At 41.0% G+C, this 14,318-nt stretch overlaps 1 protein-coding gene across 2 annotated transcripts in view; it reads right to left on the reverse strand.

The window, feature by feature from the left end:
- The window catches only part of ARHGAP10 (Rho GTPase activating protein 10), a 371,566-nt gene that overhangs the window by 100,333 nt on the left and 256,915 nt on the right, over positions 1-14,318 (reverse strand). For both annotated transcript variants that reach the window (XM_068279239.1, XM_068279247.1), the window contains exon 19: positions 7,579-7,714. In XM_068279239.1, the coding sequence (XP_068135340.1) occupies positions 7,579-7,714 (136 nt within the window). The remainder of the gene's footprint in view (positions 1-7,578; positions 7,715-14,318) is intronic.

Genomic DNA, 14,318 nt, shown 5'->3' on the forward strand with positions numbered 1-14,318 from the left:
AGCATTTCAGTATATTTTTCTCATTAGGAATATTGATTTATATTAAAATTTCACAAATTATGATGTATGCATCACTATATAGTAGTAAATATGCACACAGGCATTCAGAAACAGACCATAAGAAAGAATATGGGTGAACAGAAGCTGCAGGAGGAATAGAATTGTTGTATGTGTCTCAGCTGACAAATTATTTTATTATTTCTCTTAGCAGGGAATCGTGATCCAAAGTGAAATGATAAATATGGTAATTCACTTTTCTGTACCCTCGTCTGTTATGTGACCTGTTGCTCACCTATCAGAAAAAAAAATTGGCTGACAACCAAAACAAAGCCAGTGTAAAGGTGCCCATACAAAATAGGTCAATCAATAAATTAATTGAATCTGGGGAAATTGGTGGCGTAAAAAGATCAATTGGGAATGCTGGTAAACGCTTAGTTGCAAGGGCTCGATCCCCTGCGCGGCGCTAATATTGTTCGATATCGCACCAACCGGCAAACCCAATGGACTTCTGGCCGGTGCTCCCCAACTGCATTTTTCTGCTGTTACAACCCCTGGCTTCCTCTGATGTTCAGTGTCACATGGTACAGGTATTCGAGGCAACGGCGGACACCAGAGGAGGGAAGGAATCGTGCTGGCAGAGAGGAGAGCCTTTATGGGCATGGGGCACACGTACATTTGTGAGGAGGCCAGGCAGCAAAGGCGGCAGTGCTAGACCAATTTCTGATCATTCTGAAATCTATCGGAAATCGTGTGCATTATTTGGGCAGGCAACAGATCCCTCTCTGATCACATTCGATTCGAGGGTTTTAATTTAATTTAGGTTGATGGGTCTGTGATCACTGTACGTGAGGATGACCTAAATCTATGTTTTATTTTTTAGTTAATTTTATAGAATCTTTGATGCCAATATATATATGGTATGTGCATTAAGAATCGGCAAATGATTATGGTGATATTTATGGGCCAGACGGGTTATGTCTGGATCCCATAGAGATAATACATGTGGCGCTGCTTGTTGTTCCGTTCAAACGAGCGGACATAAGCTGGCTCTCATATGTGGATGTATAAGACGTCTGCAATTAGACGCCATGATGCCGAAGTCTAGCTAGGGATTTCAAAAAGCCGTGAGATTTTAGCCGTTCTGAGTCCAGCATATTTGCATAAGCATAGGCTTATAGCATCCCCGCGCCCGACCTGTAGGACATGCCCCTGATGAGTCATTGATGACGAAACTGGTAGGGCGGGGCCTCAGGTACGGTGTGCGGAGACTCTGGATGTGAACGGCGGCAGTGAGGACGTCTTGATTTTATTAATATGCGCATTGATTTTAACTACATGTGAGTGCACTACTATTTACCTTTTTATACATTAAAACGGAATTACGCTATGGTGGCCTGTTTTCTGAGTTTCAAGGTGCAACGGTGATCTGGAGGCTGAAAGCCCTAACAAGCGATAACAGCTGTCAACATTGGATCAGCCTCTTGGAGCTGGTGAGCGTGCACTCTGTCCGTTTACCACTGAGGTGTGGCATTGAGGGGTGTTTGACACGTTGAGCACTGGTGGTGACTGTATGGGGAGTACAAACAGGATCACGCTATGTTTTATTGCTTCTCTGTCTCTGAGTGATACACAGGAGGAGTGGATATCGAAGTAGAGGAGTACTACGTCATTTCATCACAAAAACCTTGCTGCTGATCTGTCAATCAATCAGCCAATTTTGTTGGTAAGAGTATTCTGGCAATTTATGTATGTGGAGGAAGTTAAGGAGGTCTCTGGAGCTGAGCGGACTTTGTGAACTATCATTACTGTGGAGAGTGCAGGGAATGCAAAGTCTGGCAACATTGGGACATTATGATCTCTGATATGTGCTGAATGTATGGATAGGTGCTGGACAATTTGAGCGGTGTCATTAACACTGCTGAGTTTGATGTTGAGCGCTGTGCCTCTGTACATTGTGCAGGTTGTGTAGAGAGGGAATCTATCTCATGGCTGATCTGCCCATACATCGAGTAATGTATGGGTACCTTAACTTTACTATAATGATTAAAAAAACCACCAGCTTCTTCCCTGTTCTTAACAAGGAGTTAATATGTCTTCTATTTACCTATGCTAAACATGGTATGTCCTAATCTGGCACATTCACCAAAGAGCCAATAAGAGATGGGAATTCAGCTTTGTGACTGAAAGGCTACTCTGACAAAAAAAAAAAATAATGCAGCCATGCACACTGAAATACGAATGCCATTATAAAATAACCTTACATTTGTGATAGTGGTCCTTTAAAGAAAACTTAAAGTGAGCAGACTCACTTCAGGTTTGATACTTACCTAAGGGAGGAAAGCTCTGGAAAGTTATAGAGCTTCCCCGTACCTCTGTTCAGTGCATTGTTGCAGCGCCATTCTATGGTTGTAGCTATTCCTTATAGCTGTTCGGAAATCCTTGTACACCTTTAACTACACACATCCCCAAAGGCAAATATGAAACCTGGGTTTCCTCACTTCAGTTTACTTTAAAACAGAATGGGCATGACACTAAATTTAAGTTAGTAGGTTCAAATAAAATCATCTCAGTGGTATATCTTTTGTTATCTCTGTTTCAGAACTGTTTATGGTTACTTTTACCGCAATAGACTAAACTCCTTTAGCAGACTACTCCTTCACAAGTATACCTGTGGCAAAAGAGTTACAGACCGCCATGTGTTATGATGGCCATAAATTTATGGACTGTGGAAAAACTATTGATCCCTCTGTAATCAGAATCGATTCAGACAGGAATTGATTAATACAAGCACATTGATTTTAAATAGATTCCAGCAGGGATGCTATTGAAAATCAATCCAAATGTAGCGCTGCACTGTTCCATGCAGTGCAACCATAACACTCCTGTCCCAAACCCCATCCACTTGGTCGTAATCATTTGCAAGCTGATCAATAGGACATTATGGGGACAGCAATTCCCAGATTTGATCGGATCTACTGGAAATCGAACAATATTGTGTGTATGGGCACCTTTACCTGCCTATATTCTCTGAAAGTTTGCAAGTGCTTCATGTTGCCAGCTCACATTTTTGGTCACAAAATGCTGGTTTAGCAACTTTATTCTTCCTACAAAATCGCTTTAACGGTTTCTCTTTAAACTGAAATGATACAAAAACAGTTTTTGCGATTATTGAGATAATGTGGTGCGACAGAAATTTAAGTGTTGTAGATCTACTGTAAGTGCCTTGCTTACTGGACACCAGGCACTCCTCTCCTTTAACGTCCTGTTACTGGTTGGCAGGTAGTCAAGTACTCCCTGAGAGTTCAAAACTTCCTGGTACTGTGCACGGGCATGAAAGACCATTTTTTTCCTATAGAACATTCAGGCTTAGACACAGTGCCATCACAATGAAAGTTGGTACCACATTATTTTATTAGTGAAACCAATTCTTGCGGAGTTTCACTTTAAACTTTGGTGACAAACTGATTACAAAGTAATTTGCCACAAGCTATTCATTTATAAATTAACAGTTTATTAAAACTACTCAGATGAAGTTACAAGATTTGAAAGTCAATTTTCTTGTGTGCTTATATATCAAGTTATTATACTCAAAAACTAATTAAGCCTTGACCAGCATTTCATGGCAACATTGTTAAAGATTTTAATTAAAACATTTCTTTCCTCCTTTACAAATTACCTGACTTTATCTGCTGACGGATGCAGCAACAAGAAGTGACCTAGGGTATGCTCACAAGATACAGCAAGGCAGTTGCAAACTTTTGTGACTAGACAAACTGTTGTCTGCTTAGACCGTGATAAGACCGTTGTGGTCAGAAGTAACTGGGTTCTTGTTGATAATATTTTACCGTAAAGCTTGTAACCCACAGGTGTGATTACTAAGAGTAATTACTGATCTAATCCCAAGTCCCCTGGGAATACAGTACTGTTTAGAACAGTCCACTTTGTGCATCAAAACTGACTATATGAAGAGGACATTCCCAAAATGCCATGTTTCAGAAGTGGAAAGCTGATAAACAGTTTAAAAATTGAATTATGCAAATAAGAGTCTGTCTTTAGACAATTTAATAAAAATCTGAGGAATTCAGCAGAAAATACCTTGAAGTAACCGTGTGGTGAATCACTACCTCCCTATCTGGCAGAAAAGCAGAGTAGTGTACAGCCTTAACACCTCAGTAGCACCGACTGTCCTCCACCTCTGCTGAGCCTCAATTGGTACCAGTTTATGTTTGGACTTCCTGTTCTGGAAACTAAGCTGTGCCCCTCCTACATCTCATCTCACCTCAACCCACTCTGTATCCCACACATCCCATGATGGTCATGCCTCCACTTAGACCCTGGTTGACTTCTGTACCAATACTAAGGTTGGGCAAGGAATCATTGAGCAGAGGGAGTAAGTAGTTGGTTTATAGCCATATCCTATGGTGATTCACCATTTGTGAAAGCAAGCAGTGCGGCTTAAGTAGAAAAGCCACACATCTCATTCCACAAATCACCTGCAGGTTAGGTTGCTTGACAATTCCTAAATCTGATTAACCATGCACATTTTGGGCTAGATAATGCAAATTTCTGGTTCCTGTCAAAAGAAAATTTGCAGAACTGGTAAAAACTCAGCTACTATCTGGTGATCATCATTGTTCAAGGCCAACACATATTTTTCACCTAAAATGGTTCCAAATAAGGTTTGGAGTGATAATCCATTTATATTTATAGCAGGGATTTTGTTTATTTCAACACTGTTAAAAGAAAGAGGCACCTAGCAGGGAGCATAACAACAAGTCACAGAGGCCCCCTTGCAAAATTCTCATGTGGCCCCCTCCCAGGGATACAAACCCCCTCTAATGTGACTCATACCCCAAAGCTGTGGTAGAACAATTCTTTGCCTAACAGAAGCCAAGCAGCAGAAACAATGGTGCACCACAGCCCGGGAAGTAATAGCAAGGAAATACACAGAAAAATGTTGCATATAGGTTGCTCTTGTATTACTGCTCTCAGAATGATATTGCTTCTAGTAAATCTCCCTCACCAGTCCAGAAAACTGGAACTGAAGATAGGGTTACTGGATATAACGGAGGATGGGCCAAGGCAGAGGTGGTTTGGAACAAACACTTCTGTACAAAACAGGCACTCATGGGACAACAGCAATGGACCAACCACGTATAGCATTTCTGCTCCCAGAACTTCCACCATTGCCTGAGGCACATATGGGAATCAGAGTAATGAAAAGATGAAGTGTTTGTTTTTCACAAGTGTAAAATGTTGTAGTTCTTTATTTTTGCTTAACCACTTAAGGACCGGGCGCTTTTTGCCTGATCTGTGCAGCATGGGCTCTCCAGCCCACAGCACAGATCAGGTTTGCAGCATGGCGATCAGACTTCCCCCCTTTTTTCCCCACTAGGGGGATGTCCTGCTGGGGGGGGTCTGATCGTTGCCGGCTGCCTGTGATTTGCGGGGGGGCGCATTTCCGCCCTCTCTGCCCTTACCTGCTTCTCCCGCAGGCTATGGGCTGCGCAGGACGGATATCCGACCTGCGCCGTCTAGGATAGGCTTCAGATGCCGATATTCTTTATGGCGCTGCTGCGCAGCAGCACCGTATGATGTAAAAAGCGGGGATTTCTTCCCCGCGTGTTTACATTTAGCCTGCGAGCCGCAATCGGCGGCTCGCAGACTGTTCACAGAGGCACCCTCCGTGAACTGACATGGAACCATGTAAGACTACTAACGGACCAACCGCCGCCTATCGGCGTTAGGCGGTCATTAAGTGGTAAATTGGTGTGAACAAAAGGTTGCACATCAGATACTCAGGGATGATCATATGTGGCTAAGTTGTTGTGGACCACTCCTGTACAGACTTACTGACAGATTTGGAGACCTTAACCCATAACATGATGCCTAAAAGATGCTCTTGTTGACCTTAGCAACCCGATTCTCTCCTTCTATCATGCTGAAATCAGAACATGAAAGGCAGAACCTGATTAGCAGATATGGGGAGCAATAACTGTTCTGTACCGTATACACAATATTTATTATGGACAAATAGGCATACCAGTGGGATTCTCCTTAAAAGAAACTTTTCTGCACTTTTGTAGGAAAACCCACAGAGTATTCCTGGCCGATACAAACAAATCTATCTAATAAGTGAAAGGCAATTAAAAAAAAATTGGTAACGCAGAGGAATTAAGGTAAACCTGTACTAAAGAAAAGCAAAAATATGAGATACTTCCCGTAGTAGAGCGAAGCATCAGGATATTCTAGAGGTTTCCATCCATCCAGGTGCCCAACTGTTGCCGCGCACACACCCTCTGAAAATATCCGACAGGAGCTAGTAGGGTATGTTTTGATCGCCGTGCCCCCTGCTTTGCATGTGCATGGCTGCACTGCGCAAGTACAACTATGCTCATTCAAAGAGGGGAGTCAGGCAACAAACAGCACGTGGGCCAGAGGCCACAAACAGCAAGAAGGTCCCCGGCACATCGGGGGTGGTGTTTAGGAGGAGACTGGAAGCCAGTGGAGCATCCAGACGCTTCGCTCACCTTAGGTTAGTATCTGTTTATTTCTTCAGGTTTACTTTAAAAATGATAATTAAATAAAACCTGAAGTGAACATAAACTGATGAGATAAACAATTGCATCCCTAGTTCTACTTCCACATAGGTCTGGAATCCCAAAGTCTTATTTTGTGTTCAAAGTTTAAAAATCAAGGTTTAAAGTTTTGACTGTCCCTGATATGTGAGGATAGTTTCTCCGCTCTCATACAGACAAATTTTAAGTTTTACTTCCCCTTGCACTCAGAAGTGTTTCTTAGCCACACAGGAGATTGATTACCTCTGTAAACACCATAGTCCGACTGCCCTAAATGCTGAGAAGTGGCTATTTAGAGCCCTAGGATCTGAACCCCCACAGTAAGGAAAAAAAGATACACAAGCCTGTGCTTAGTAGGATTGGAAGTGTACATAAATACAGTATTTACCTCATGTTACAGGTATCCTTTAGAAAATTATCATCTATAATTATTATTATTCTCAGTCTATAGTGAACTGGACTTTGCTTGTAAAAGATGACATCTCTTCACAAAGGGTTTATGAATTATACATCGCAATTCAACAAGTTTTGAATCAGGATGATACCATTCATTGGCCGACTTAAAAGAATAAGAGTAAGCTTTCGGCTGTGAAGCTTTCGTCAGACTCCATCCTGACGAAGGCTGCACAGCCGAAAGCTTGCTTGCTCCTATTCATTTAAAGTTAGCCAATAGATGTTATCATCCTGATTCAAAACTTCTTGCTTTTACTGATGGCTAACATGGTACAATACTCTACTGCTACTACATCTCAACTCAGTAAAAAAATCGTGTAGGTGTAGGAGACCAGAGACAACATAAATAGACGTATCAGTCTTATTTCAGTGTCAAATCACATTTCAGAGAACTATGTAAAGCGCTCAACCTCTCTGCATGGCATGAAGGAATTTGCTGAGGTATTTCACTTAGACACATTAGCAGTAGCTGGATTAGGTATCCTATATTGCTGTGCCACATGACTACTCAGTAGCGGTTATGCTGAGGTGCTTGAGATCAACTTACCATTTTCAAGCTCCACACAGGGGTTGTATATAGCTACTGGCCTTTTGTTGCGCTGCTTCTTTGACTGTCTTGGTGGGGCACGAGGAGAAATTGAGGCTGTATCCTCCAAGGAGTCATCAGGAAGGTTTTTAAAAATCTGAAAAAAGTACAGTATATTTTCTACAATTAAAATGTAAAAAAAAAAAAAAAAAAAAAAAAAAACACAGAAGAAAAATATATTCTTCTCTTACAGAGGAACTCTAGTGAAAGATAACGTCATGAATGTATCTTATAATATTCATTTATACATTATGTAGTCAGTGTTGGCCCATTGTAAATGTTTCCTCTTCCTGATTTCCATTCTAAAATTTAGCAAAGGTGGTGATATCTTTAGTCCTGCAAGGACTCAGCAGAGTTTTCATTTACTGAGAATTGTATGTAGAGAGAGATATTGGTTGCTTGGCAGTTGGAAACAGCCGTTATTTCCCACAATGCAACGAGGTTTACAGACTACAAACTGTCAGGGCCATGGCCCTGATGGCACACTGTGGGGGTGGGGGTCCCTACAATATAAGCAATAGAGAGTTTTCTGATGATCAAAGTTTTCTCATGGCAAGGTGGGTATAGTTCAATCCTAGGTTAAAGTTCTAAGCATTGAAGTGGTGTATACTATACTTCCAACAGCACGCAGTGGTGTAGCTGCAGGGAGGTGGAACACTTTAGGACATAAGCACTCACTGTGTTAAGCAGAATAACATGCACACATTAATTTTCATAACTTTCTTTATTCCAGACCATTTTACTGCGATCCCAAAACCAGTGAAATGTCCATCAACTGCTTTGCACCCGCATTTATAAGATGTAAAGGCTCTTATTCAAATCTACTCCAATGGTTGAGCTGAATAATCTGCATATCCAAATGCAAGTGCATGAGAGCCACACTCCTGCAAGCCATCCGAAAACGTCCCTCCAGTCAGCAGACTTCGGTGTTCCATGAGGCTACTTGGCAAGTAAAGCAAACCTCAACTCAGAACTTCCCATCCACTCAAAAATATAAGCAACAGCATAACAACCTTTAAATAAAAACAATGCTTTTTTACAGCCGATACAAATCCTGCAATAAATCTGCAGTGTCTACTTACTGCTTTCACTGAAGCAGACAAAGGGTTAACATCCTGTGTTAAAATTAGGTGCTCTGCTGAGGACTGCCATATTCCTGAGCTGACACAGCTGAGAGAACAAATGACAGTTGTGATTAATGACAGATGAGGGGGAATTAGACAGGCTAAACTCTCTAGATACATACAGGGTGCATTTCTCTCCGTTTTATTTCTGTCCTGTGCAAGAGCTCAAGTCCACTTTAAACTTGTTTTACCATGTACAGTATGGGAGGCCAACTATTCCAAGGACTTCGCTGCCATGGTACAGATGGAATTTAAAGCATACCTGAGCTGAGAGGAATATGGAGGCTGACATTTATTTCCTTTAAGCATACTGGCTGGCATCCTGCTGATCCTATGCCTTCAATACTTTTAGTCAGAAACCCTGAACAAGCATGCCGATCAGGCGTTTCTGACAGAAGGCTGACTGGATTAGCGACATGCTTGTTTCAGGTGTGTGATTCAGACACTACTGCAGCCACAGAGATCAGCAAGATACCAGGCAACTGGTATTTTTTATAAGGAAATACAAATGGCAGCCACCATATCCCTCTCAGTTGAGGTGTCCTTTAGATTCTTGAAATGATGCTGAAGAATTTTTATATATATATATATATATATATATATATATATATATATAAAATGTCCCTGAATGCTGAGTATTTTCATTCTGTTGTGGGTTTGTGGACTTTCGCATTACCAAATACTGTATGTCCGAAATGCTCCATAGTGTATGAGATGGGGACAGCGTACATCCTCATTTGGTAGTTGTGTTCATTGATAGATCATATAACGACTGAATACAAATGGTAGTTTTTACCCAATAAGCGTTTGCCTTGCAAAAACCAAACACTAGTTATTTTAACAAAGTGCAATGATTACCAGAACTCATTTTGTTTAAAATATATAAATGAAAAAAAAATACAGAATGCCTTATTGAAGCGAAGTTAAATATAGCTATGATATATAAACATATAGACAAAGAACCATTAGCATTCAGCTGAGGCTTAGTAAGGGCAAGGTATTTCCCCACACTACAGGTCCTTTAAGGTGAACTAGAACCACTCCTGGATCAAGAACAATCATCGTCCAGGCATGCGATTATACATTGTCAAATTAACCTTTCACAGATAACAGATGTTAACCAGACTATATATCACTATTCACGCCAATCCTGCAGCACAGAGATTTGCTTTTCTCGCTCGAATTTGTTTTTATCATCACCCCTTAATTTCCAACCACCCAGTTGTTACTATCAGTCTACACTTGACTTATGACATAAATTACCCTGCAAAGACAAGACAGCAGGTTTAATCCTATCGCCTCACTCTTAAAAAGAAACAACTAAAACAAGATTTAAAAAGTCATGTGACAAGCGTGGCTTTTGAACTCATGAACAGATGTGCCCTCGGGTAATCTGCAGTGGAATATGTACGAGTCAGTTAAAGTGTAACTGTCGGGCATAAAATCAAAAATCAATTCTTTATTTTTATCTGGTAAACAAGTAATAAGGATGCTAACCAGGCAATCCAAAAGTTAAAATCTCTATTACTTTTCTTGTTTATAAATGATCATTCCCCAGTGTACCTGACTCATATTTGGTACACACAAAATTTGGTACACAAAAAGGAAGTTGCAGGGCATGCTGGGTTGTCATTTTTTGCTTCTGTACATTTGTTACGTCTGAGGGGAAATAAAGAAGCAAAAAAAGACAACCCAGCATGCCCTGCAACTTCCTTTGTGCGGCAATGTACCAAATAAGGGTCAGGTAAACTGGGGAATGATCATTTATAAACAAGAAAAGTCAGAGATTTTAACTTTTGGACTGCCTGGTTAGCATCCGTATTACTTGTTTATCAGATAAAACTAAAGAATTGATTTTTGATTTTATGCCCGACAGTTACACTTTAAGGTAAAATCTATACAAGAGTGCCTCAGTGACATGGGACTTGGGAAAGGGCTAGGACCTATGTCAGGTTTTCATTGCAGTCTGGGTGATGACATATCTCCTCACAAGCAGGAAAATAACTCTTTATTTAGCAGAGTGGGAAAGTGATACATTCTAGTCTTAAAGGGGTTCTGTGGAATATTAAAACCACAAAAACTGACACTAACCTGGGGCGCGGGACATGACAGCTGAAGGGGGCAGATAGAAGCCCCAGGTAAGTGTCAGGGTTTTTTTTTTTTTTTAAATTAATCCACAGAACCCCTTTAGGTCCTGGGTAGGCAGATACTCTATGAAGCAGGTCATTTCAGTGTGTGCGGACGCTGCATCTAACCTGTGTGCCGCCATAGACATGTTATTATGTCTATGGCCACACAACAGTGTAATTCAGGTCCCGACGATCGTCAACCCTGAATTACTTCTCCCTCCGAGTTGCTACGACTGAAAGGCGGAATTGGAATGAACACTGCCCAGAATTTGTGCAGCAGCAGAGAAAGCTGTCATTTGGATCACCCTGACGGGCGGCGATAATACATGCACGCAATCCTCTAGGTTTTTGTCCATGTCACAGAAGGAATTTCCCCCAAATGGGGGCATGGGCAGAGTTAAAAACCTAAAGATTTCCTAGTTAACCCCCCTCCCCCTTTCAAAAATCATTTTACTATTTTGTTTTAAAAAGCAATTTTGGATACAAATTCAAAGATCAATATTTATTTATTATTTATTGTATTTATAGTATTTATAAAGCGCCAACATGAGAGTTTCTGCATAGAGAGGCCTACTCAAACATGACATTTGCCATCAAGATTCAGAGTGTCAGCGGTTACTGCATGGGGTCATGGGAAATGTAGTCCAGTCTCCAACTGGCCGCTGATTCAGGAGGCAGCATCAATCACCCCCAATATCCTAGCTGCTGGAATAGTGCACTGGGACAAGTAAGAGGTAGTCAGGATTAGAGTAAGCTAGGCGATGCTAAAAATGTTAGCTTGCATGCAAATGCAACTTCCTGCCAACTTTGATAGGCACAATCCCATGCTATATACAATTTGCATTACATTTCCAAGCAAGAAGGAATTATTAGCATCTCACTAACCATATCTAATCAGGACATCTAAAGCTATTCTGAAGTGTGTGCAAGCTTAAAGAGAACCTGTACTGAGTAAAAATATTTAAAATAAACACATGAAGTAACTTCAAATGAACATTACATAGTTATCTTGCCATCAGTTCCTCTCAGAAGCTCACCATTTTCTTCTGACAATAATCCCTTCCAGTTCTGACAATATTTTGCCAGATCTGAAATATATCAGTTGATGTCAGTAAAATATGAGTTGCTGTCAGTTATAGCTGAGAGGAAAACTGATGTACTAGGTAATGTCCATGTTTCCCTATGGCTCAAGTGGGCGATGTTACAGTTTAACTGTGTGCTGACCAGGAAGCTGTTATGGGGTAATGGCCCTTTTCAAAATGGAGGACGGAAAATTCCCTTGATCACAGTGAACAAACAGGATGCGGGACAGGAGAAAGACACTGAGGAGTAGACTACATGGAAGGTAAGTATGACTTGTGTATGCTTATTTTGACTTAATTTTCAGTTCAGGTTTTCTTTAAAAGAGGAACTCCAGTGAAAATTTTACTGTTGGCAGGTGATGTAGCTGCTGCATGGTTTTTGGCAGTTGGAAACAGCTGTAAACAGCTATTTCCCACAATGCAGCAAGGTTCACAGACAGGAAACTGCCAAAAGTTCGAACTTTTCTTGTGGGAGGGGTTTCACCACAATATCAGTCATACAGCGCCCCCTGATGGTCCGTTTGTGAAAAGGAATAGATTTCTCTTGTAAAAGGGGGTATCAGCTACTGATTGGGATAAAGTTCAATTTTTGGTCGGAGTTTCTCTGCTCTGCTCCCACTAGAGCGGAGGAACAGACATTTTTTTGCCTGTTCTCCGCTCCACAGTGAACGGCTCCTATTTTATAAACAGGAGCTGTTCACACTGGTAACGCTGCATCAGGTTGGCGAGATGCAATGCAGTAAGGAGACTGCATTTCTGTACAGTCCATGTCCTGGGCTACAGAGAAACATTGGCTACCGCTGGCCGCACGTGGTCCGCAACAAATGGGAACAGAGCCGAAATGTGAATGGGGTATTCTCTAGGAGTGCTTGCCACAATGTGATATTTGTTGTTTGCACCGCACTAGCACTTTATATAACCCATTTTTTAACATACCTAATACAAGTTGTATTTGAGCTTTTTAGTCATGAGTCTTTGTTGCTGATTTTCTAGGACAGTGGAGCTACCTCTTTATTCTGCCAGTATCAGCATAGCAAAACGTATGCCTTTCCCCATGGCACTGACCAAACGTAGATATACATAGATAAATGTAAATATACTTAAATACTGTTAAGACCTGACATACTCATAATGTACATCTATAGCTATATAAAAAATACTGGAGAGAACTAAACATATCATAGAAGTCGCCCATATACAGTAATAAATACAGATGAGATGAAAATATCATGAGCATGGCCTGCTGCACATTATTTAATCTCAAATTATAAGGGTTTGCAAAGCATGACACTTCATGTTTAGCAGAGCATATCATGTTGTGTCTCACTGCTAAGATACCATAAATTCAAAATATTTATCACTTTGGTTCAAAGAATTTGCCTGCTAAGCTTTTATGCCTCTGTGCAGAAAATGTCTGCTCTTCCACTGACGATTGCTTCCTGCTAGTGGAGCCACACTGCCCTCTTATGAGTAATGCACAGGATGTGAACAGTCTTAGCTGACTAACCAGAAAAAAAAAAAGTTTCCAAACTTAACTACACATAAGGCCTGTCCCAACCTTGTGGTCCTAAATGAGTAAATCCAGCTGTAGCTTCTTAATAAAGTGTTATAAATAAAAGGAGTGAAGTCATTCCTTACTGTCAGCAGCTTAGTCTCTTTTTCACTGTAAATGTATATCAGTAATTTTTTTTTCTTATTTTCATCTCTATTTAATTTTTGCTTTTGCCATATACATGTCTAAACTGTAGCTTTCCCAAGGCTCCAGCTGCACATATTGCGCATGGAATCTATATCGATTCCAGTCCAGTTCCTACAAATGCTGCAGCAAGGCAAGCCATTTTAACATTAGGAATTGCTAATCCTCGTTGTTTAGCTCGTGTTGGTAGGGTAGTTTAAGGCCTCGTTCACATCAGGGCCGTTTCTGTGCGCTTTCCACAGCGCACTGCCCTGTGCGATCAGCAAGGTATTCATTTTTCCATGTAACTAAATGTAGCTGGTTCACATCTATGCGCTGCGCTGAGCAGCGTTACAGAAACGTAGTGTTGCATGCATTTCTGTGCGCTGAGCTGTAAAGCGCACAGCAATGCAAGTGAATGGGTCCGCTTTTTTTAGCGCGTACAAGCGCATAGAAGCGCATGCGTTTTTTACCCCTAATTGGAGAAAAAAATATATTTACATACAAAAACAAAGTGTTATTGACAACTGCTGCTGCTACAGTAAGCAAAACGTGCTTTAAAGAAGCGCAGCGCAACGCATAGAAACGTGGACTAAAGCACGCACAAGCGCATGCATTTTTTACCATGCGCTTTAACACGTTTTTGTGTTTTGTGCAGATGTGAACGAGGCCTAATTCATCAGATTTCAAA

This window comes from Hyperolius riggenbachi, chromosome 1, assembly GCF_040937935.1.
Source record: "Hyperolius riggenbachi isolate aHypRig1 chromosome 1, aHypRig1.pri, whole genome shotgun sequence".
Classification (NCBI taxonomy): Eukaryota; Metazoa; Chordata; class Amphibia; order Anura; family Hyperoliidae; genus Hyperolius; species Hyperolius riggenbachi.